This window comes from Coptis chinensis, chromosome 7, assembly GCF_015680905.1.
Source record: "Coptis chinensis isolate HL-2020 chromosome 7, ASM1568090v1, whole genome shotgun sequence".
Lineage (NCBI taxonomy): Eukaryota > Viridiplantae > Streptophyta > Magnoliopsida > Ranunculales > Ranunculaceae > Coptis > Coptis chinensis.
This window is the reverse complement of record NC_141462.1, coordinates 29,627,668-29,651,252: the sequence shown is the minus strand read 5'-3', so window position 1 is coordinate 29,651,252 and position 23,585 is coordinate 29,627,668. Positions and strand designations below refer to the sequence as shown.

The 23,585-nt window shown below is 34.6% G+C and overlaps 2 protein-coding genes across 3 annotated transcripts; one reads left to right on the top strand and one right to left on the bottom strand.

Annotated features, from left to right (window-relative positions):
* Positions 1–3,151: 3,151 nt before the first annotated feature.
* On the top strand, positions 3,152–8,499 carry LOC147487040 (sulfite exporter TauE/SafE family protein 4-like). Its single transcript, XM_086573241.1, has 12 exons — positions 3,152–4,081; positions 4,158–4,317; positions 4,446–4,646; positions 4,793–4,854; positions 4,970–5,018; positions 5,123–5,178; positions 6,252–6,338; positions 6,445–6,495; positions 6,588–6,827; positions 7,398–7,491; positions 7,614–7,754; positions 8,066–8,499. Exons 1-12 carry the CDS (start codon positions 3,884–3,886, stop codon positions 8,143–8,145), a joined length of 1,419 nt encoding a protein of 472 aa, XP_086429367.1. The 5' UTR covers positions 3,152–3,883; the 3' UTR covers positions 8,146–8,499.
* Positions 8,500–9,372: 873 nt separating this feature from the next.
* On the bottom strand, positions 9,373–19,070 carry LOC147487039 (uncharacterized). Of its 2 annotated transcripts, none has more exons than XM_086571140.1 (4): positions 18,689–19,070; positions 13,970–14,947; positions 10,250–10,297; positions 9,373–10,159 (listed from the first exon to the last, which is right to left on the bottom strand). In XM_086571140.1, the coding sequence occupies exons 1-4, from the start codon at positions 18,911–18,913 to the stop codon at positions 9,779–9,781; spliced, it is 1,632 nt and encodes a 543-aa protein (XP_086427266.1). In that variant the 5' UTR covers positions 18,914–19,070; the 3' UTR covers positions 9,373–9,778. The 2 variants fall into 2 exon arrangements, with proteins under 2 accessions (XP_086427266.1, XP_086427267.1); XM_086571141.1 differs by having other exon boundaries at positions 9,373–10,118; positions 10,226–10,297; positions 18,689–19,033.
* Positions 19,071–23,585: the final 4,515 nt, after the last annotated feature.

The window sequence follows — 23,585 nt, the reverse complement described above, 5'->3', positions numbered from 1 at the left end:
TTGTTTTAAAATGATGAAGTTCTTCCTTCCTAATAACTTCAACCAAAAATTCACACACTAGAGAAAACCATTCAATCAAAATTCTTATCATAATAATTTTGTATGTTCTCCACCGAACTTTTTGGAAAACAACATTATAGCAGGAAAGCTAACACAATCACTTTAAGAAAAAAAAAAAAATAGTAATGTTATAACTAAAATTATTCAAATTATAAAATTAGATTTAAAAAAAAAAATACATACTCATTCAATTGGCTTCTCATACTTAGAACCAACTTTTGAGTTTCACTATTTATATATCGATTACTGTCACCACGTTTTAATCAGATATTCAAAATAATCAAACACATAAATCCTTTCTCTCATATCAAAAGCATACTTATTTGCCACCCCAGGATATCTTTTGGACAATTAAAAAAACATCATAAATTTACAAGCACAATCCCTACAAAACAAAAAAAATGAGACAAATACATTACTAAAAAATAAAAATTTACTTCAGTATAAACTTTGATAAAAATAAACAGATAAAACAATAAAAAAATCAACTTACTCTTCCATTGAGAAAAATATTCCAAGAATACCTATAAAACAATAAAAAAAAAATACATAAAATCAACTTACTCTTCATTCTATACATATGCATTTAAATTAATCAAGCATAACTAGAGAGATAAACTTATTGTCATAACCAAATATACTACTCTATCATAAATTGAATGATAATTATGTGTATGACTTTCTGTAGTACAATATATGTTGTAAAAGTTTAGACCGATTATGAATACTATATTTTAAACAATTATAGTTCAATGCATGCTAATCCGTGATTAACCCATGGCCAAAAGGACATACATTTGGAATCATGAAACCAACTATACGCCTATATGTCTGCTTAAGAATTAGAAATGAATTTCAGCTAACATGCATGCTTAATAAAGAAGAATATCAGTAAGCCCATGTGAGACTAAATGCTTGATATATACACCATAACAATAAGTTAATTAAATTTGCATTTTTAGCTATTTTGGCATGGTTTATCCAAAACAGCGTAATTTGGTGTCGAATTTTTGATGTCTGGGTTGAAGTTGTTTGGTGTTTAATTGTTTGGTAAAAAAATTTGGTGTTTTTCAAATCTTACCATTAAAGATGCTCTCAGGCAGGTGTTAAGAATACCATTATGAGATGGAAGAGTTTAAAACTTTAAATAATTGAATCTGAGGTTGAGGGTCCTAAACATAAACAAAAGTACTTCATGGGTTAGTATGATGTTAGAAAAGATTGTTTCCATTGCAACGACCATAATTTTGTAGTAATTCCCACACAGTCTCAGGGGAATTGATATTCTTAACAACGAATAAAGAATATACATATTTTGGACCTTAATAGGTTACAAGGGGTAATTTAATGCTCCCAACCACATAAGTGGAACTTTTAACGTTGATTCGGTTGATTACTATTTAAAAATTATATTCAGATGATTGGGAATGCCTAGCTATTCAACTAGGTGCAATATGATCTTTGTCTAATTTGGCATTCTCAAAAAACTTCGATCAAACGCCTATTATTAAAAAACAAAAAAAAAAAAAGTTGAAGGGATTCTTTATTTTTATGGTGAGTGGGGTTTTCACGTTACAAGATCAATATAATATTTATATCTCATAACTTTGCATAGTTGCAAATATTTTCCAAAATAATATATAATATATAACGGCACCCGTTCGTAGGACGGGTTTGAAAACTAGTTTTATACTATGGTTACATAGATCAAGTTACAAGAAAAACTAGAATCACCAATGTTCTTCTTGGTACAGATGTCTTGCTACTTGTCATCTGGATGCGTTTTCATGGATCCAGTACAATACTACAATGTACTACAATGTACAATACTACAATACTACAATGTCTTGATATATATAAAAAACTAATACCAATTTTTATAAGCAACCAAAACAAAGATGATTCATATATGCTATACTACAGTATTCTCACTGTGTGTATTTGCCCAAACATACATAGTTCGCACTAGGTGCAAGCATCCCAAAATAAGTTACCATGGTCCACGGGCGGAATGAAGTGACCATAGGTGCAGGGAATCCAAAACGATTATCTATAAGCAGACACTTGAGGCTGGTCGATGCATGATCTACAGCATTTTTGCTGGAGTGAATTTTAGTTTTTTATTTTCTTAACACACCGTGCTGACGTGTAATGTGACTCTTGCATTGACGTTAGCCAGTTAGGCTGTATATATTGTCTTTTTGGTCTCATATTTCCTCTGTTGTTGCAGATCAAACAAAGTGCATTTGGATCCACTTAAAATGGCGACACTGCGAGAAACCAAAAGGCCGAAGAGGCTGAAATAATTAGATGCTTTTCCGTACAACTCGTGTGTTCAAAATGCCTGAATGGGAAGAGATGAAAAAGAAGGAAACTGTACGTGGAGTCCCAGATCGCTACTGGCAAAGAGAAAAGCTATTGCTCTAGAGAATATCGTAGAAGGATTAGCCAGTGCAATTGCCATAAAAGAAGACATGATTGCCAGAGAAGAGGACAAGGAAAGTGTACCAGTCGCATTATTGTTGCTGATTACACTGAATGAGTAGATCTTTTGTAACAGTGATTTTACTTTTACACTTCAAATATTGTGTGCTTTTAGATCTGCGTGAACACTTGCATGTGGCATTCTAGTTTAGTAAACTAGACGAGATGTGGGATTAAATTTTATACTTTTCCAGGGTAAAATTGGCTGCGGCGTTCGGTAATCATAACACTTTTATCTATTACTGCTGATTTCCTGTTCTAATTATTAGAGCATCTCTAGGTGGACGCATTCGTGGTCGCATTCTTCAAATTTGAAGAAATCTTCCTGTTCCAACTCTAGGTGGTCGCGATTAAATTTTTATATTTGGATTTTTAGTAATGTCGCCGTCATTGCAAATGTCGCCCCAAGTTTTTTACTTTGACCCGGACTGAGGCCAATTTGTCGGCGTTAGTAATCGGTGAGTTTTTTTTTGAATTTGGGAGACTGGATTCCCCAATGAATTTTTTTCCAATTTGCGACCACCTAGAGTTGGTTGAAATTTTGCTATCAGATTCTCACGGTAAGATTCTTCAAATTTGTATGCTACCACCACCTATGCTCTTATCCCACATCTGAATTTCTGAATCTTCCTGTGACAATATACACTCAAACTTATGGTTAAGACTGGATTCATTTTGTATGCCCAAATGCTAACCTTGGATGCAGAATTTTTTTGTTATTTTTATTTTTGGTACAAGTGCTTAGTTATAGTAGGAAATAAGGATATATTGGTGTATTCTTCTCAATTTAGTAGGCAATACCAAATTAATTGACTTTCCTTAATTCTTTTCCAATCAAAAGACCTTTCAGCCAGCAGCCCTCAATACACAAGCATTGAAATCGAAAACTGAGCAATGCAAATTTCAACAGTAAACAGAAAAATATCTCTAGTTTGAAATCAGAATATTGAATATTGAATATATATATCTTGGTGCATTTATACCCTTACCATCTAAAATGACAGCTAAACCTTCCTTACATAGAATAGCATTAGTGGTATCTTTCAATATTTTCAGTTAGCAAATTTAGTAATGTGCAATTCAAACAGCAAAACGAGGCAATAGCTAGGAATTTTTGGTAGGCCCATATATATATATATAGACTACTGTTGCTTATAATAACACGTGTCTGTCTAACTACATGCTAAATAAGTAAAAACTTCCCATTCTCTGTTTCGTCTTCCTCATTCTCACCAGTCATACATTTTCCCATCTTCTTTCTCTTTGAGCAAACCATTTTCTTCTTGTTATAGGAGAAAGAAAAAAACTCTATTGTTCATTTGAAGAGCAAGAAATAACAATGGGAGCAAAAGCTTTTGTAGTTTATTTGGTATCAAGTTTCTCTTTAGCAATTCTGTTTACGTTGTTTACGAGGAGTACAATGCAAAAAGGTCCAACAGAGAGTCTTTCTTCTATAAACTCAACTTTAAACTATGTTCCAAATGCATATGGTGGTGATCATATCAATGGCTTGTCAAGAAGTGCAAGAGTTTGGCCTGTATGTCTTTAAATCTCTCTGTTTTCTTTTGTTTTAGTCTGAAGTTGAAATATATGTTTGTTGTTTTCTTTTGTAGACGTTAGAGTTCAGTTGGAGAAGTGTATTGGCAACAGTGATTGGTTTTTTTGGTTCTGCTTTTGGAACTGTTGGTGGTGTTGGTGGTGGTGGAATATTTGTTCCCATGCTTAATCTTATTGTTGGATTTGATACTAAATCTGCTGCTGCTCTTTCTAAATGTAAACCATCTATCTTTTTTTTTATTATTATTATTATTAAAATTTTATGTTCTTAGATTATGATCAATGTACATTATAATAGAAAATGATTTATTACTTAGAAATGTGGGGGTTTGGAATTTTTGCAGGTATGATCATGGGGGCATCAGCATCATCAGTTTGGTACAATTTGAGAGTACCTCATCCTACGAAAGAGGTGCCCATAATAGACTATGATCTTGCTTTGCTCTTCCAACCAATGCTTATGCTTGGGATCACCATTGGAGTTTCTTTAAGTGTCGTGTTTCCTTTCTGGCTCATTACCATTCTCATAATTATTCTCTTCATAGGTCAGTATTAATGACGCTGTTCTTTACATTTTTTTAATGAGTGTTTGTTGATGAATCACACTCTGATTTGTTCTAGTCGTTGGATTCAATTGTTTTTAGTAGTGATGAAAGTGATGATGGATATTTTGATTTGAAAAATACTTCAGGGACATCATCGAGGTCATTCTTCAAAGGAATCGAGATGTGGAAAGAGGAGACAGTTGTCAATGTATGTTCATGTAATATAGATTGCTAGAATGATTTAATAATGTTAAGGATATAGTTATTAAAAGAAAGTTGCTTCACTAATTTATTATATTTCTCTTGTTCTTTATTTGAAACAGAAAGAAGTAGAGAAGCAACAAGAAGCCTTGAACAAATCACTTGGTGAAGGTAAAAACCAGTTGAGAACTGATTAGAAATCTAAATATGCGAAATTTGTTGTGTTGTTCTAATAAGAAGTCATTAAGGTGGTTGCTATATGATTTGTTTTGCAGTTTGCATTGATGCTGAGTATCAGCTATTGGAACCACAAGAAGAGAAGTCAGGATTGGTGGGTTGCTTGATAATGTGACCAACCTTCTTTCCTCATTGTTTTTGTGTGAAATAATATTATATTCACAATACGTTTGCATCTCTCATTATGATTGCTTAATATACATGGATCCCTAATTTTAAAATGAACTGATTCCCTCAAGCCTGCTGACTCATAGGCGATTTGGCAGTCGCCATCACTGCTATCAAAAATCCAATTTTAGCTCAAGTGGATTTGCTAAAAGGTTGGATTTGGTGCAGTCTGATGGATGCTACCTTAATGCGCAACTGAGTAATGATCACCTCTTGAAGATATAAGATGCCACTTTCCTTCCTCAAGCCATTGAGTAGGTTAGATCCCATTCCATATTTGAAATTCTATTAAGATGCTATGGTACCTCACAAAGAGTCCAATTTGAAAATGAGTGGGATATGGTTGGGGTTTTGATCCTACACTTACCTGAATTTACGTATAAATCTTATCTATTTCAGAGAAAATTATAGTATGGTCGGTAACGTATTTGATAGAGTTCTAAGGGACATCTCCCTTGGGAGCCACTCTGGAGATGTCCCTTAGAACTCTTAACAGTATTCTTCTTATAAAAAAAATCATAAAGATTTTTGAAGTCTTTAAAAAGTATTTTGAGTGAGGGTGACCTCAAGTTTGAGTTGCGATAAGTGCATACATGTTCCTGCTTAGTATAAAGCCAAAGGCCATCTGACAAACCTGAGAAAATTATGTTAAATCTAATGATCTAAGGAATTCTTGCATCCTGCTACAGAGCCTCATTGCTAGATGACCATAAACATAAACGAACTCTGCAGACTGCAGCTAGCAAGTTGGTGATAGTATTTTATTGATAGAGTTCTGCTATCACCTTTTGTATGTTATTATAGAAATATTGCCTCTCAAGTGTTCTTGATTCATCCTGCTAATCCGCCCTATCCTAAGCCTAAAAAAAAACAAGAAGACTCGACATTTCTCTTTATTTTTAGCAAATGTTGCACTTTAACCTGAGATTAAAAAGGATACTATTGCTATTGGCTGTCTGGTTTTCATTTGTAAGGCTCAACATTTCTCTTTATTTTCAGCAAATATTCCGCTTTAACCTGAGATGGAAAAGGATTCTTTTGCTATTGGCTGTATGGTTTGCATTTCTACTCCTTCAGATCGTTAAGGCAAGTGCAGTGGCTCTAATACTCTTTTATGCTCTATATATCTCTTGCATTTTTACTGAAGTAGCACAAAGATAACGTTTGGTCACTATATGGTTTTGTTTTACAGAATCATACTGCAGTATGTGGTGTATGGTACTGGATCCTCAACATCTTACAGGTACAACTAATCTGGTTGACCAACTTTCAAGATTGATCTTTTTTTTTGGTTTGTTGGTTGATTGAGCTTTGGATAGTTGCTTTTTATAATAGGTACCAGTGTCATTATTGGTGTTTGGATACGAAGCAGTGAAACTGTGCAAAGAAAACAAGAAGAGGAGATTGAATGGAAATAATGAATCGGTATGTGAAGCAAAGATAGAGTGGAGTCCGTGCTATATCATTTTCTGCGCATTCTGTGGCATCTTGGGAGGTACAGTTGGTGGTCTGCTGGGTTCAGGAGGTGGTTTCATTCTGGGACCACTCCTTCTCGAGCTTGGAGTTATTCCTCAGGTATTTTCTTCAGAAACTTTGGTATTTGACATATTGAATATATGTAGGAAGAGGATTTGCTGAACCTGCCTAGCAGCTTAGGCATATGGGATAATGCTGTTATAGGAATTGTTTCTGCCTTGCATCTTTGCTTATAGTGCACATGTAGACATTCTGCGCACTTGGATGTAATGCAACTCTAATACTTAATGCAGAATTCCCCAGGTGTATTCTCTTGAACTAAAACTTAGTTGCTTCTAATCATCCTATCACTTTGACTGAAAGTTTTTCTAGTTTATTGTTGCCAAGGTTTTTCCTTACAAGGATCAAAAAATTTCAAAAATTAAAATTGAAAGAAGAAAAGAAAAGTGGTCTGGTGTCTGTCTTTATCCTGCATGTATTACTACCCTTGAATCAAAGTAACTTGCAGATAAAACTAGCCAACTGGCATGACTTCTCTAGGTTTGTGAACGTTTCTAAAACCCAAACATATTCTAGCGAGATAATTTATAAAGTTTAATGACTCTAATCATTAGTCCTTGAGATTATTTGACAACCTTCGCACCAACTGCATATTGTTGCCTACTGTAGGTTGCGAGTGCAACAGCGACATTTGTGATGATGTTCTCTTCATCTTTATCAGTGGTGGAGTTTTACTTCTTGAGGAGATTTCCTGTGCCATATGGTATGTTGGGCACATTAATTCTACCCTGCAATGCTTAGAACAAAAATGCACTTAGTAGTATTCTCTTATTTTCCCAAAACATATATCATGGTTCTAATATGTCCCTACTTTCTGCTATATAGCTTTGTATCTCATAGCAGTTTCGGTCATTGCTGGATTCTGGGGGCAGTTCTTCGTAAGAAAATTGGTTACATTGTTTAAAAGAGCTTCCATCATTGTCTTCATTCTGTCTGCTGTCATATTTGCTAGTGCTCTAACAATGGGTACGATCTCCGAACTTTGTTTATTTTCTGTCAGTCTAGAAAAGCGAATGGTATATCACTTGCTCTGATTAATTCATTGAATTCATATGTTTCATCGTTTTTGTGCAAACAAATGAACTCGAGAGAATAAATTATTGCACTTTACAAACGAATATAGTTTCAGCTTTACATGGATGACAATGTCAAACTTAAAATTCTCCTTCATACATTAACTAAATATTTAACAAGGGGCCTAACTTATCTTCTTCCCCTAGAAAGTATTTCATTAACTATGTATGTATAATTTTTTTTTATATGTTCTGCATCTATAGGTGTCGTTGGCGTGGAGAAGAGCATTTACATGATACATAGAGATGAGTACATGGGATTTCTAAGCTTTTGCCAAAGCTAAATTACTTTGAGCAACAAATATATTGGCTTGGGCCAGGGACATACAGTGGGAGGCGCACAGATGAATCAGTTCTAACAAAAGGATCATTGGTGAAAGGTTGTTGGTCAGTACCTAGCTGACCATTCACCAATTCAAATTTTGCATCACTAATTGGATAGATGACGAGTTTTTTGCTGTGTGTGTGCATTTGGGGAGGAGGAGAAAGGGTAGCTAACTGTTTAGCATTCCCTGGTTGGTTTCTTCATTTCTTTTGCAGTATTTTATATCTGCACTGGTATGGAATTGCTTTTGAAGGGCCAAAACAGTGGCAACTTTTATTATTTGCAGTATTACTACTTCTATTTTACCGATAAATCACTCGCTCACAAAGTTCGGATCAATCAGTAATATTGTTATGAAACCAAATTTGCACAGTTAAAGTTGGAGCGTGAAGTACAGGAACTTGCTAAGTTGATATTTAGAAAAGGCAATATAAGGAAATGTCTCGGAATGGGAATTCTGGTAGCATGCAATGTCGGGTTTGAGAGAAAAGACTTTTTTTTTGTTTTTTTGCTAAAGACATGGTATTATCTGGAAATCATTCTCGTAGTACAATCATTCCTGATATCATGATTAATCCAGCATCCTTGGAGTTACATTCCAAACATAAGAAAGCTTACGGAGCCACTGCCTCCAGCCATCTTGTACTAGATTTGCTTGGTCTCTGGATGTTTCCCAGTCCATCGATTCTGCCTGATGAGCCGCAAATTTGCCAATGCATCAGCCCCATAATTTGCTTATCTGTAGTTCCATTTCAGCACAAAGTTTCCTTCACTTTTCTCTCGAATTTCCATTATCAAATCCTTTTCACCATCACATTTGTAAGGTTTAAGGCTTTTCATCTTTGAACATGCAATTGCCGAATAGCCTATTGCCATTATGAACTTACCATTTTCATCTCTGAACATGCATCCAGCTCCTGCTGCACCATGATTCCCAAGCGATGATCCATTTATTTCTATCTTTTCCGAACCTTTTTGTGAGCTAAAGACTTACAAAATCTTGGATGGGGGTTTCAGACCCATTTTTCATTGAAACGATGAAAGAAAGGAGGTCAAAAGTTAATGGCGGATGAAGCATCGAAAATAGTACTACTGAAAGTGTAACATCCAAACCTAAAATGGCACAATAGACTGCCCATGAATGATACTCGTAAGCCAGGAAATCCTATAAGAATGCGAAAGCAAATTGACAAAAGGTAAAATAGATTCAAAATCTTTGAGTCAATTGTTGCCAAATTTATGGTACGACTCTTCCAGAATGAAAGCCAAGAATGATACTGTTACATCAAACACAAAATGTGTGCTAGATTACAAGGAGGACAAGGAACAATATCCCGCTTGACAATGTTCTAGAGTACAAATCCATCCTGCGTTTACAGAAAATAAATGGCTCGAACCGTCACTTCAGTTCCCCCAAGGTCAAACTCATCACGTCGCAATTTGGACATCAAATCTATATGAGAAAGTGATCATGCCTTGCCAGAATAGTTGTATTCACCGACTGAAACTCAAGGTAGATGAGAGAAAGTGGCAGAGCTACCTAAACTGTAAATGACAACCTTTGCAAAGTTCCTATAAGGTTTAAGGAGATTTTATTTGTTCAGAGCTCCGTCAATAACAATGTTCCCCATACCGACCTCCATTGCATCCCTCTCATGCTCATCTTTCTTCTTTTTCTCAGAGTTGCATCTGTCAATGACATCAATTTGCCTATCGGGCACAGCAGGCTCAAGAATGCGAGGGCCTGCACTGATCCACGGATGGAGAAGTAACTGGGCAGTTGTTGGCCGCTTCTCAGGAACAAAATAAAGTATCGGGACTAAAAAATCAGCCATATCAACTGCATCTTGCTCGCTGAATCCATATTTCTCAGAAAGCACCTTATGAAGGGGCCAGAAACGCAAGCGGCGGATGTGCCTCAAATCTCCATGTCTATTGAAAAAGTCTCGTGAGTACCGACCACCTAAAGCAATCTGAAAAAGATAAACTTCTTATCAACTGGAAGTTCCAGTTGATACAAGAGTCAAAAAAAAACTCACAAATGACAACGATAGTAAGATCACCTTGCGTGGCATCATCCCAACAAGCTCCATCATCAATGCCAAGTGGTCCTGTTAAACAAAGATGAAAATTATTATCTCGAGATGAAAGAAAAGAAACCATGCAGACATACACCTTTCACATATTCGGTTACAAGTTCAGTATGAACATGTATACATACAGAAACTAATATCACACAAACAAACACCCAAAGACAGAGTATAAGCACACAGTCAATCAACCAATTACCATTGCAACCGGTGTTTTCTTTTGAAAGATGAATTAACTGAACTCAGAACCTCATGTTCACAATAATCAACAGTTTACTGTAGTGGTTTTAATACATAAAACAAAAATCACACATGTAGACACAAATAGAGAGTATAAGTACACATTCCATTATCCATTTCTATTGCAAAAGGCTATTTCTTTAGATGGATGAGTTGAGTGAACATAAAACCTCTTGTTTACAATAATCTACCTTTTGATTAATACTATAGGTTTTATATATGTACTAAACTATAATTCGCAGGTCTTCTTCCTCTCCAAATTTCTAGGGTGCACTTGATTTTGTGGAAAACAGTTCTCCAGAAAATCGAGAGATTAGGTGAAATTCCAGTACAGCTTAAAAGGATCCCAATCAGTGTCATCTTCTCCATTGCGTTGCATCAGGAAAACCTCCAAAATATCCTGTCTAGTCTATTTCTCCCATTAATCCCATTACATTACAATCAATAAGTTGACTCTCATAAATTCATAATTTGTGCTGATATAGGATATCAAAAATAAATGTAATGTATCTTAGCGGGTATTTCAGTAACAACAAGCTTCCAGAATTTAACAACTCTCTCATCTTTCTCCTATTTTTCTGGAAATCGTATCAAACACACCTTAACAGGAAGCAGTATTCAAGAGAATTTGGGGACCTAGTCAAAGTTGAAACAGGCCTTCAAACCATTAATAAAACAAAAAGGCAGATTTCACTTATTATGATTTTGTATTATGATTATAAGTATCCCTTTGATATCATATTCAACCAAGTGAAAAATCTCAAAATAAAATACAAGACATTGGCAGACTTACAAAAATAAAGCAAAAAGAAATCATTTCAGTTTTGAAGTATAAGAAAATAAGAAAGTACTAAAGACATTGGTTATTGTTAGCATATATTGAATCAATACGGAAGTGAAGAATAATCAAGTTCAGAGCAAATTCATTGAGTATTAAAAAAAATGTTAGATTGAATGTATAAAAATGTATAAAGGGATCTTAATAACAATTACGGTTTGAGAAGGGAAAATGACATTGCAGTCTTACTTTCAAAACAAATGGACAAATTAAGTCCTTGAAGAAAGAAAAATAATTGCTCAGTCTTACAGTCAAAATAAAAATTCCCCATCCAGAAAGGTCATTAACTGTCTCTACAGTGTTCTTTTATACCCGAACTGCCGTTCTTCAAAAGGAAAATATAGGAAATGTAAAGAGTCCAGCAACTTCTTCTTCAATGTATCCGCCAAAACACTTGTGGATTCAAGCCAACCTCCAAACACTAGTGTGTAGGTCCTTAAATGTCAGAGAATATCTACTCTAGCATAGTTATAAGTACCCATTTGTTTTGGTTCTCAATTGATCTCGTATCACCAATGTATGGCCACATCACATTACATATGCCAACTTTGTACTCTCCAAATCCACATGAAAAGAACATGTGATACTTGCACAATTATGAGAAGCAGAAAAAAAAATAACTAATTCAATTCAATCATTGACATTAAATAACCAATTGTTGGTGCTAGTTTCAATTATATGTCATTAAGTTTCATCATCTGCCTTTCTGGTGTTCCTTCCTAATTTTAAAAGGTAATATACTTGATCCGCCATTTAAAGGTTCTTCCCTTTCGCTTCACCACTATCAATTCTTTTATATTTCTCTCTTTTTTATTTAAGCTAACGCCCTATGCCCCTATGTGAGGCCTGTGTGAGAGAGAAATTGTGGAAGGGTGGAAGCAGTGTTATCAGACCCAACCCGGTCCTGCGGTTTGACCCACTGAACCGGTGATCCGGTCACCAAAGCAGGTTGGGATCGTTCAAGCAATTAACCCAGCTTGGACCCAGTTGATTCGTCCGGTTTTCTTGCAAACCGCTTAAACCCGGACGGTTTAGACCAAACTGCCGGGTCGTCTGAAATTATAAAATTTTATTTGGAGATAGAGAGAGTCGAACCTCGAGTCACTAGAAAATTTATTAAAAGCTCTACCACTACGCCACCAAAGTATGTCTTGCCAATTTGTGCTGATAGTAATATAACTATACATATTATTTGATGATAAAGTACAATAATAATTAAAAATAGCATAGCTGCATGGGTTTGGTCCTTGGTCACTTGGGAGTGAACTAGATTAAAGACAAATCCACTACTAGTAAACTAATGATATCAAGTAATAATTCAATTATATCTCTACTTAATATATGGACCAGTGACCCACTGGTTGAACCAGTGACCCATTGACTCAGTCCCTTCACCGGGTCAGTGCTCAGGCTTTGTCAGATAACTATGGGTGGAAGGGTGTTTTTGGTGTGCTCTAAATATAAACAAACTGGTTTGGACAGAATGATCAAATAAGACTGCAATGTCTTCTTACATCTTTCCTAGACTCAAAGGTCCTATTGTTTCAAAATTAAGACTGCATAATCATTTTCCCATATAAGTATGTGGTTGATCTTAATAAGGGCCCATGTCTTTCATCATGTTTTCGATAATCGATAAGGGCTCATGTCTTGATATGTGGGGAGTATGTCTCAGTGGCTAATTTTACATTGGTTTAGCTGTAGGCATTTCTGATCAAGACTGAGCCCTTCCTCTATAATAGCAATATATCTTGACTTAAAACATATAGGAAACTTAAGCATGAAAGGGGAGCCCTTTCTTTTGGTGGAACCCTAGGCCTAGTTCGCGTACACTAAAGAACACGCCCTCCACCCTTATTTAATCCAATGATTCACTCTTTATAATCTTGTATTCTATCATGATCCTTAATATTCTTTTGAGATATTTGCTAATTCTGTAAAGTGTGTCTACGAAAGTGCCCGCATTTCAAGTTTCTTAAAGGCCCTTCCTAATCTTGTTTATAAACAAACAAGAGATCAACCATGTGACCATGTCGTTGTTTACATTTGAAACAATGTTTTCAAATGAATAGACGGTCTTTGTGACTTTGCATATCCAGAAATGAAGGGGGGTTGACAACCTATGATTCTATGAAGGGTCCTGGTAAGATATCCATAAGTGGTAGGGAGAAAAAATAATAAAAATAAAAATTAGACAAAAATAAAAATCCCCGAAGCTGAAAGACTTGCACTCATAGTTATAACATTTCACAACTTACACTGCAAAGGATGTGAAAAATGCAAGATCATGCATCCAGTAGTATAATTAAGAGAATATGTACAGCAATTTCTAGTATCTATATACGGAAAGAAAGAAAAAGAGATAAAACTGTTCCAGGAAACAATAGTTGGAAGAAAACAAAAACTGGATTAATATCAACACTAACAATAAATTTAACCTTAATAACAATAACAATAATAAACATAAAAACATAACAAGAAAAAAATGAATGAACACGCAATGAACATAATTTACCATTTAGCTTTAGAAGGATGCCTCAAATGTAGGTCAAACGCTAAGAGAGTAGAAGGATTGAACTAATCAAATGTTCAAGGGAAAAGTGAAACTTCCATACCTCATCCCTATCAAAGTTGTCACCACTGTGAGGATCAAAGAGAACATCACCAGTTGCTAGTTCAAAACAAATGCATGCGAAGGACCATAGATCAACCGATGTAGAGTACTTGGACCCTAGAAGAACCTCCGGAGCCCTATACTGCCTCGTCTGAATCTCACTTGTAAATTGTTTATAAGTCCAACAGGCACTCCCAAAATCAACCAATTTGCACTTGAGGTCGACAGACTGCAATAGTTTCTGCCTCAACGAGCGACTCCCCCTCCTACGACTTTGGCTTTCTTGTCGAACATTATTTACCCCATCGGCATGCGGCAAATTAGCTTTGCCGCTCAAACTTGTGGGACTACTTTCCGCATCAATTGTATTCAATTTTGCATCACTGGAGCAATCCATAATGCCATCTGTGCTTTCAATTGCCTTTGAATCTTCCCTTTCATCAGAGCATTGAGCTGCCCGTTTCGCCTTTTTTCGAATCTTTTTCTTCTGGTTTTTCGTCAATCCCTCATTAACACTTTTAACTTCTACAGGTGCTCCAGACTCAACCGAGGACCTCTCCTCCTTGCTACCCGGAAGAATTAGAGGAGCTCCCGATTTAGTAGGGTCGTTAGATGGGTCAATCATGGATGAGAGCAAAATGTTCTCTGGCTTCAAATCAGTGTGTATCATTGAAAGCTGGTGATGAAGGTAATCCAAACCAACTAAAACATGAAGACATATTTCCTTGACCATGTGAAGTGGCAGTCCACGGTAATCGGCATACTTAATGACAGTAAGCAGGTTATCACCCAAGTACTCAAACACCATACAAACATGCTGTCCATGAGGACCCGAGTGCTTGAAATGATCCAAGAGCTTCACAACATTCTTCTTGTCATCTGGGTCACCCTCTGCAATCTGCTTTAATATTGATATCTCATCCATTGCCGCCTCAGTGTAGTGCTTAGCACTCTTCTGAACTTTCAATGCAACATATCGCTGCAATTCATGCAAAATAAAAAAATCACATCAATAAGGAAATGCATTACTTATGAGTTAGTACACTTCACCTAACCAGAATACATAAACCAAAAAGGGAAGGAATTCATGAATCCCATATGACGACAAGCTCAAAGGGTATCAAAAGACGATCAAATAAAGAATCGTGGAAGAAAGAGATGAACTTAAAAGATTATAAACAAAAAGGTGGGATTGCAGATATCCAAAGGCTCAAAAAGTATGAAACATACATCTTGGCTACATAATTTACAACTCAACAAATATCTCCCCATTCAAAAGGTATGAAGCATAGATCTTGGCTGCAAATTGGAAGTGTTGACGGAAATTACTTGAGAAGGGAGACAGTAGCTAAATTCAGCATTCCTTCAAGAAAGATGACACTTGGTATAGTCTATTGTGCCATGTGTGTTATCCTTCTCTATAGATGGCAGATGGCCAATAATTTGCAATGTGAGTTATGTAGCAAACCCAACTTATTAGGCTCCTTTTTGGGCTTTACCGAATTATGTTGGTCTGCAATTTACAAAAACTTTCACCTTTATATTGTATTTAAATGCACCAACACAGCTCAACTCAAACCCACAATAAATTGTATCTACGTCAACGGAGAAGAAGTTTGGAGAGAAAGAGGATACGACCTTATTGGGTTTGGCCTTGTATCACTTTTTTTTTTTTTTTTAATCAGTAAAACAATAACTTTTATTAATAATACTTGTGTAATGTGAGAGATTCACACTACAAGAAGTACAAACATACACAGGCTAAGCCTCAATGACAGCATCCCATCTAAATAAGATATCTTCCAATTTCAAACCCCTAACATTTGGTAAGAAAGGTACCCAATCCCACACAAGCATTTTACATTAGACAATTAATCGTTGGACATCTCCAGACTCATCATCGAAAGTTCAACGATTACGTTCCATCCATATAGACCATGTGATCGCGTGAGCTACAATCTTTGCCAATATGCGACCAGCAGTGGAGATAAAACCATCTGGCTTACAGTTGAACCGTCCCATCAGACCTTGGGTTATGTCGTCCTGACACTTAAGTGACCGCATCAAATAATCCCATACTACTTACGTCACTTCACAATCAAAGAACAAGTGTCGAATGGTTTCTTCCTCCTTGAAGCACATGACACACTTGTTGACAAGGATTTTACCTCTCTTTCGAAGATTATCACAAGTCAAAGTCCTCCCCCAGCACAAAGCCCAAACAAAGAATGAGACTTTGGATGGAACTCTACTATTCCAAACTTTTTTGTATGGGAAGTTAAGATCAACCAACTGCAAAGCTTGTACTCTTTTCTCCTCAATCAGCTCATACATCGACTTCAGCGTTTACAATAATAGAAAATGCTTAAAACATTCGTGGCGACCTTCGGCCCTAGTAGCCACTCGAGAGATGTCCTCCTAGAACTCTAACACCCACCAAGCATATACTCGTCTCCAATAGGAACAATTTATATCAACATACGTTTATCAATAACAGGATAATCGTCTTCACTGGGATCTACTACTTTGTGTCTCTAATTGATAAAATTTCATGTATGCACCATGCAATTGACTGTGATTTTATGGGGGTATCCGTTTCAAAATTATACTTCAAGAAGATGTGGAATAATCACAGGAAAAGGGAAAATCATAAGAAAATGGCAGAAGCAATAAATACCAAAGCTAATAATTAAGAGTTTGAGTGGTGGTTGACCCTAATTAACCACCACAGTTCCAATGATGGCAGCTTTTTAAGCAGAAATAAAATAAAATAAAATGATGGAAGCTTGCAATTGTCGAGGTATAGGAACCACCTCAACAATTTAGAATGTAAAGGGCTTAGTCTCGGATTATAATCCAGATGTTCTTTTTCTATTCTAATAGAAAAAAAGACAAGGAAGCAATGTGTAGAGACTGCAACACGATTTCTGAACTATCCAAAATGTTTTGTGGAAGACGCAAGAGGACGGAATGGTAATTTGGTTTTCATCCACAAAGATAATATCGATTTTGAGGTATTGATTCAAATTTGAACATTGATTACAGGTACGTTTACTACGTTTCACAGTACTGATATCCGGATTATCTCTTTTGTATATGGACTCCCTGTTGTCTCTACAAGACAATTAATTTGGGATCACCTCAGGTTGGGATCCCAACTACTCCCTGACAATTAGTTTGGGATCACCTCAGGTTAACAGAATATTTAATGACCGCTGGCTGCTCGGGGGTCGGGGGTGATTTCAATGCTATTCTTAGCTTCGACGAAAAAGAAGGAGGTGGGCTAGTTAACCAAATATATCTAAATGAATTTCAACAACTGGTGGATGATTTAGACCATATTGATTTAGGCTTTTGTGGCATAAATTTACGTGGAATAATCACAGGTGGGAAAGGGATAATAGTATAACACAAGAGAGAGGAGGTTAGACCAAGCTGTTTGCAACTCTAACTGGTTTAATTTTTTCCCCATGCTTCCTTATATCATGTTCTCACCTTCTTCTGATCATCTTGCACTACTCCTCAATATAATCGGCATAACTCATAAACTAAGGAGACCTTTTAGATTCATGGACATGTGGCTCAATGACCACTCCTGTGATGAGGTCATTGCCAATTCCTGGAGCTCTAATCATATAGGAATAATAGGATCACCTCCATTTTTTTCTTAATTCTAATCTTACTGAAACTAGTCAATCCCTTGCGTACAGGATTAAAAATCATTTTGGGAACATTTGTCTCCAATCAAAGTTTGTAAGGCCAAGCTGCTCAACCTTTACTCCAAACCCCTGGATGAGCATATCTTGCTTAAACTTTTTCAAACTAGAACTGAAATGGAGTCTCTCCAAGAGAAATAGGCCACCTACTGGAAACAATACTTTAGAAGCATCCAGCTAGGTGGAGAGGACAATAGCACGAAATACTTCCATCTTTATGCTAATTTTCGAAAAAGGAAAAATGGTATCGCCGATCTCAGAAGAGAAGATGGTAGTTGGATCACTTACAGAGACCAGATTGGATCTCTTCTTAAAGAAATTATCACAGGCATGGAGACCCATCATCTCCTTACTTGTTTTCCATTGTAACTGAAGCCCTCCCTAGGATATTGGCTAAAGTTGAAGAACAGAAAAATAACTCTTTCTACAAATTGCTGGGAGAACAACTGGGCTTACTCATTCACTCTATGCCAATGATCTTATACATTAAAATCTTTTGTAAAACTCAAGGTAAATGAGGCACATAATCTACTTAATTATCCTAACACCTATTGTGATGGTTCTGGACAAAAGGAAAACTATGATAAGTCCACAATTTTTTCAGCCCGAACACACATTCCGTACGCCAGAGACTCATTTCTCAATGTGAAATTCATGCAAGCTAATGAAAATCTTGAATCTCCTATTCTTTTCTCCAAATAAAAAAATCGGTAGTTTTTCATATTTGACTCAGGACCATATCCTCAAAAAGTGCCTACATGGACTGGCAGAACGACCCTTATAAGTTGCGTGGCTGAAGCCTCTCCCATTTATTGATATTGACATTACTTGCCCACTGTGCAGCTTAGCTCCTGAAACCCTGATCACTAGAAGTATTTGGTTTACTTCCTTTCTAGTAGCTAAGCTAGCAGTTAAAATTCATGTATGCCTATCTATGATTACATTTCCAAGTTGATAAACAAACAAATTAAAGAAGGAATATTTTTCACAATTTCCACACTTACAGTGTTATGAGTATCATAAGCAAGCCAAACAGTAGAAAAATGGCCCCACCCAAGTTTCTTTTGAACAACATAACGACCAGCTTTAAAAGTGTCACCAATTTTAACAATATGGTAACCACCTCTTTTGTAATCTTCTGTTCCTTCATCTTCTGATGACACGTATTCACTTTCTTCTTCTTCTTCTTCTTCTTCTTCTTCTCTCTCTTTTCTATCTAATGACTCCATTTTAATAAGTTGATGCCTAAACAGAAAAACTAGGGTTTTAGTTTTACTCACTTTTTTTGCTTCGGAGATTTTTAGGCTTTTGCTCCTAATTTTCAAATTAATTAGGGAATAGTCCTCTTACTTCCCTGTGAGTCAACAAAGTTGACTATTGCTAGAGAACCCCCTATCTTTAGATATATATTATAGTTGTACCCTCTTGGTTCTATTTTTTTATTCTCTAATATTTGTTAAATTCTTTGGCTAATTACGAAAAAGTAAGAGACTAATATGGAAAAATCAGATAATTTGAGTACTCACATCGACTCCAGTTTTTTCTAAACTCTATTACTAATTACAAAAAAAAAAAAATAATATAAAGAAAGAAACAATCACATTTAGAGCTTCACACATTCTCCAATTTTTCCTAAAACGATATAGCTAATTCACTTAAAAAAAAAATAGGAGACAAAAAAACTAAATTGCTAAAAACAATAGCTTCCACCCTAAAACTCTTACGCCACAAAGAATAGTTTTCACACTAATATTAGGTGAAATTTAACATAACAAAGTTTCTTTCTAGAAAAAAACAATGAAATATCGAAGGAAAAAATGAATTGAGTTGCCTGAACATTTACTTTCTACATTTGTTAACCTCACATGTGACTGAGACAAAAAAGGAAAAATAAAAGTCAACTAATCGTAAAATAAGTAACAGTGTACACTAAAAACTAAGTGTACACCTAAAACTAAAACTTTACAAACATGAAACTAAGTGTACACCCAATACTATATGAAACTAAACTCAACTCTAACAATTAATGGGAAACCAAAAAACTTGGATGCAAATGCATCGAACTAACCTCAAATAATATTTAATGGAAAATTGAAAACTTGATACAAATGAAAACACTAACTAATCTTAAAAAATAATTAATGGGAAATTGGACTATGTATACAACTGCATTAAACTAACCTTAAAGAATAATTAACGGAAAATCAAAACTTGGATGCAAATACATCGAATTAACATAAAAAATTAATTGTTGGGAAATCGAAAACTGGTTGGAAATGCATTGAACTAACCCTCAATGATTAAATTAATAGAAAATTGGAAACTGGGTGCAATTGCATTGAACTAACATCAAAGAAAAAGTAACTATAAATTGGGAACATTATGCAAATGCGTAGAACTAATCTTAAATAATAATTAATGGGAAATCGGAAACCGGATGAAACTGCATTGAACTAATCTCAAAAAATAAACTAGATACAAATGCATTGAACTAACCTCAAGAAATAATTAACGAAAAATCGAAAACTGGATGCAAATTCATTGAACTAACCTCAAACAATAATTAACGGGAAATCGAAAACTATATGCAAATGCAACCTTATCGAATAATAAACAAAAAATCAAAAACTGGATGCAAATGCATTAAAAAAATCTCAAATAATAATTATCGGGAAATCAAATATTGGATGTAAATGCAATGAACTGACCTCCAAGAACAATTAATAGGAAATTAGATGTAAATGCATTGAACTAACCTCAAAAAATAAATAAAGAAAAATCGAAAACTAAATGCAACTGCATTGAACTAACATAAAAAAATAAATAACAGAATTGAAAATCAGAAACTGGATGCAAATGCATTGAACTAACCTCAAAATATAGTTGTGTTATATGTTGTGGGAATGTCTCAATAAATATAGTTTTGCATTTAAAATAGTGTTTATCTTATCTATTTTCGTATGATTAGGAACGCCTTGCTATTCAAGTAGCTTCAATGAACTTTGTCTTATTAGCCAATCTCACAAAACTTCAATCAAACTTCTATTATTAAACAACAAAATGAAGTTGAAGGGTTTTATCAAAAGCGAGTTCTTTTTTTTAAATGGATAACGGGGTTTTCACGTTATAAGAAATTTGGATGAGTGATCAATATAATATTCATATATAATAGTTATGTATATATAGTTGCAAATATTTTTCAGAATAATTAGTATAACATCACACGTTCGTAGATAATCTTTGAAGATCCTACATAGTGAGTCATGTATAATTTAAAGAATAATTAACAAGAAATCGGGAACTGGATAATTTTTTATGACGATCCCACATAGTAAATGAAACATAATTTATTTTTATGTCCTGTTTGAAGTTGGTATTACACACCACATTGGATAATTAAAAGAAAATCGGAAACTGGATTCAAATACATTGAACTGAGCTTAAAGAGTAATTAATAAGAAATCGGAAACTTTATGCAAATACAATAAACCAAACTCAAAAAGTAATTAACTCAAAATCGGAAACTGGATTTACCTGCATTAAACTAACGTCAGAGAATAACTAGCGATAAATTATAAATTGGATGCAAATCCTTTATAAATATTTAACGGGAAATTGGAAACGGTATGCAAATACATCAAACAAACTTCAAATAATAATTAACGGAAAATCGGAAACTGGATGCAAATGCATTGAACTAATCTCAACAAATAATTAATATAAAATCAAAGACCGAATGCAACTACGTTGAACTAACCTCATAGAATAATTGGCGGAAAATCGAAAATTAGATGCAAATGCATTAACCATTGAAATAACCTCAAAGAATAGTTAACAAAAAATCAGAAACCGGATGTAATTGCATCGAACTAACCTCAAAGTATAAATAATCAAAAACTAGATGGAGATATATTGAACTAACCACAAAGAGTTATTAACGGGAAGTCATAAACTGTATGCAAATGCAATGAACTAATCTCAAAAACTAATTAACGAAACGTCGAAAAATAGATGCAACTGTACTGAACTAATCTCAATAAATAATTAATGGGAAGTCATAAATTTGATGCAACTACATTGAACTAACCTAAAAAAATAATTAACGGGAAATCGAAAACTTGATGCAAATGCATTGAACTAACTTCAAAGAACAATTAACTAGAAATCGAAAATTAGATGCAACTACATTGAGCTTACCTCAAAAAATAATTAACGAAAAATCAGAAACTGGATGCAACTGCATTAAACTAAAATAAGAGATTAACTAATGGTAAATCATAAATTAGATGCAATATCTTGAAGAATATTTAACGGAAAATCAGAAACTTGATACAAATGCATTGAAATAACTTCAAATAATAGTTAACAAGAAATCAGAAATCAGATGGGTCAAACTAACTCCAAAGCATAAATAACCATAAATTTGAAACTAGATGCAAATGCATTGAACATCGAACTGACCTCTAAAAATAATTAACTGGAAATCATAAATTGGATGCAGATGTATTGAACTAATCTGAAAGAGTAATTAACGAGAAATTAGAACCTGGATGGAAATGCAATGAACTAATCTCAAAAACTAATTAACGAAATATCAAAAACTGGATGCAACTGCACTAAATTAACCTTAATGAATAACTAACGAGAATTCATAAACTTGATGCAACTGCACTAAATTAACCTCAAAGAATAATTAATGGAAAATCAGAAACTTGATGCAATTGCATTGAACTAACCTCAAAGAATAATTAATCGGAAATTGGAAACTAGATGCAATAACTACATTGAACTAACCTCAATGAATAATTAACAGAAAATCGAAAACTTGATGTAAATGCATTGAACTAACCTCAAAACATAGTTCTATTATTTGTAGGGGGAATATAATGTCTCGACAAGTATAGTTTTGCATTTTAGATTGTGTTTATCATAATTCTTTTATTATAATTGAGAGTGTATTGCTATTCAAGTAGTTTCAATATCATCTTTGCCACATTGAGCATTCTTATCAAACTTCAATTATTAAACCTAACAACTAAAAGAAGTCGATAGGTTTTATCAAGGTTTGGTGTTTCTTTTTATTGAGAGTGGTACAAGAAATTTGAATGAGTGATTAATATAATTTTCATATACATCTCATAGCTCTGCATAATTGCTAATATTTTTTAAAATAATTTAATATAACGACACCAGTTCGTAGGACGTGTTCGAAAACTAGTTTAATATATTATGAGCAAATGCGGATGGAGTCAGTTTTTGAGTGTACACATGCCAAGGGAATTATAATATTTATGAGCAAATGCGGATGGAGTCAGTTTTTGAGTGTACACATGCCAAGGGAATTATAACAGGTGTCAAAGATGTGCTTGGAATCACCTCCGACACTAGGAGTTCAAACTGAGAATGGTCCTTGCTGTTTAGACTAAATTCATTATTCATTGTTCCCGACACTAACGATATTATCTATTATTTTAATCATTTTCTAATACAATAACGGCACGTATATCCATTTTAAGTTGCAACTAGGATAAAGAAGAGACGAGAATAGACACATGTCACAAAACTATTAGATGAAGTTATGTAAAATAACTATAAAAAGACTAGATGCAAAAAGAGAGGGGAGAGATTCATTTACACACTTCATTTTCTATTTTCTCATATATAAATAGAGATTAATGAGATAACATTGTAAACCACCATTAATGAATAAGAAAAAGCTTAGTTGATATTTAGTATTCTCTTCTTGTATCTCATATTGACGCCGTCTGTTCTTTGAGAAACAAATTCAAGTTTTATTGTTTGAGCGAATCAAGATTAGATTGATTGGTTAATTAAATTTTTCTTACTTTCCACCATTAAAGCTTCTTGCTAAACCTTCAAACATCGATTTCAAAAAGGGAA

What these genes read in the sequence shown, in the direction of transcription:
- LOC147487040 (XM_086573241.1), top strand. Translation starts at nt 3,884, where the DNA reads ATGGGAGCAAAAGCTTTTGTAGTTTATTTGGTATCAAGTTTCTCTTTA. An exon ending in GGATCCTCAACATCTTACAG is followed by an intron (nt 6,496 to 6,587) that starts GTACAACTAATC and finishes TTTTTATAATAG; the next exon opens with GTACCAGTGTCATTATTGGT. An exon ending in AGCTTGGAGTTATTCCTCAG is followed by an intron (nt 6,828 to 7,397) that starts GTATTTTCTTCA and finishes TGCCTACTGTAG; the next exon opens with GTTGCGAGTGCAACAGCGAC.
- LOC147487039 (XM_086571140.1), bottom strand. Translation starts at nt 18,913, where the DNA reads ATGGAGTCATTAGATAGAAAAGAGAGAGAAGAAGAAGAAGAAGAAGAA. An exon ending in ACAACTTTGATAGGGATGAG is followed by an intron (nt 10,298 to 13,969) that starts GTATGGAAGTTT and finishes TTTGTTTAACAG; the next exon opens with GACCACTTGGCATTGATGAT. An exon ending in TTGGGATGATGCCACGCAAG is followed by an intron (nt 10,160 to 10,249) that starts GTGATCTTACTA and finishes TATCTTTTTCAG; the next exon opens with ATTGCTTTAGGTGGTCGGTA.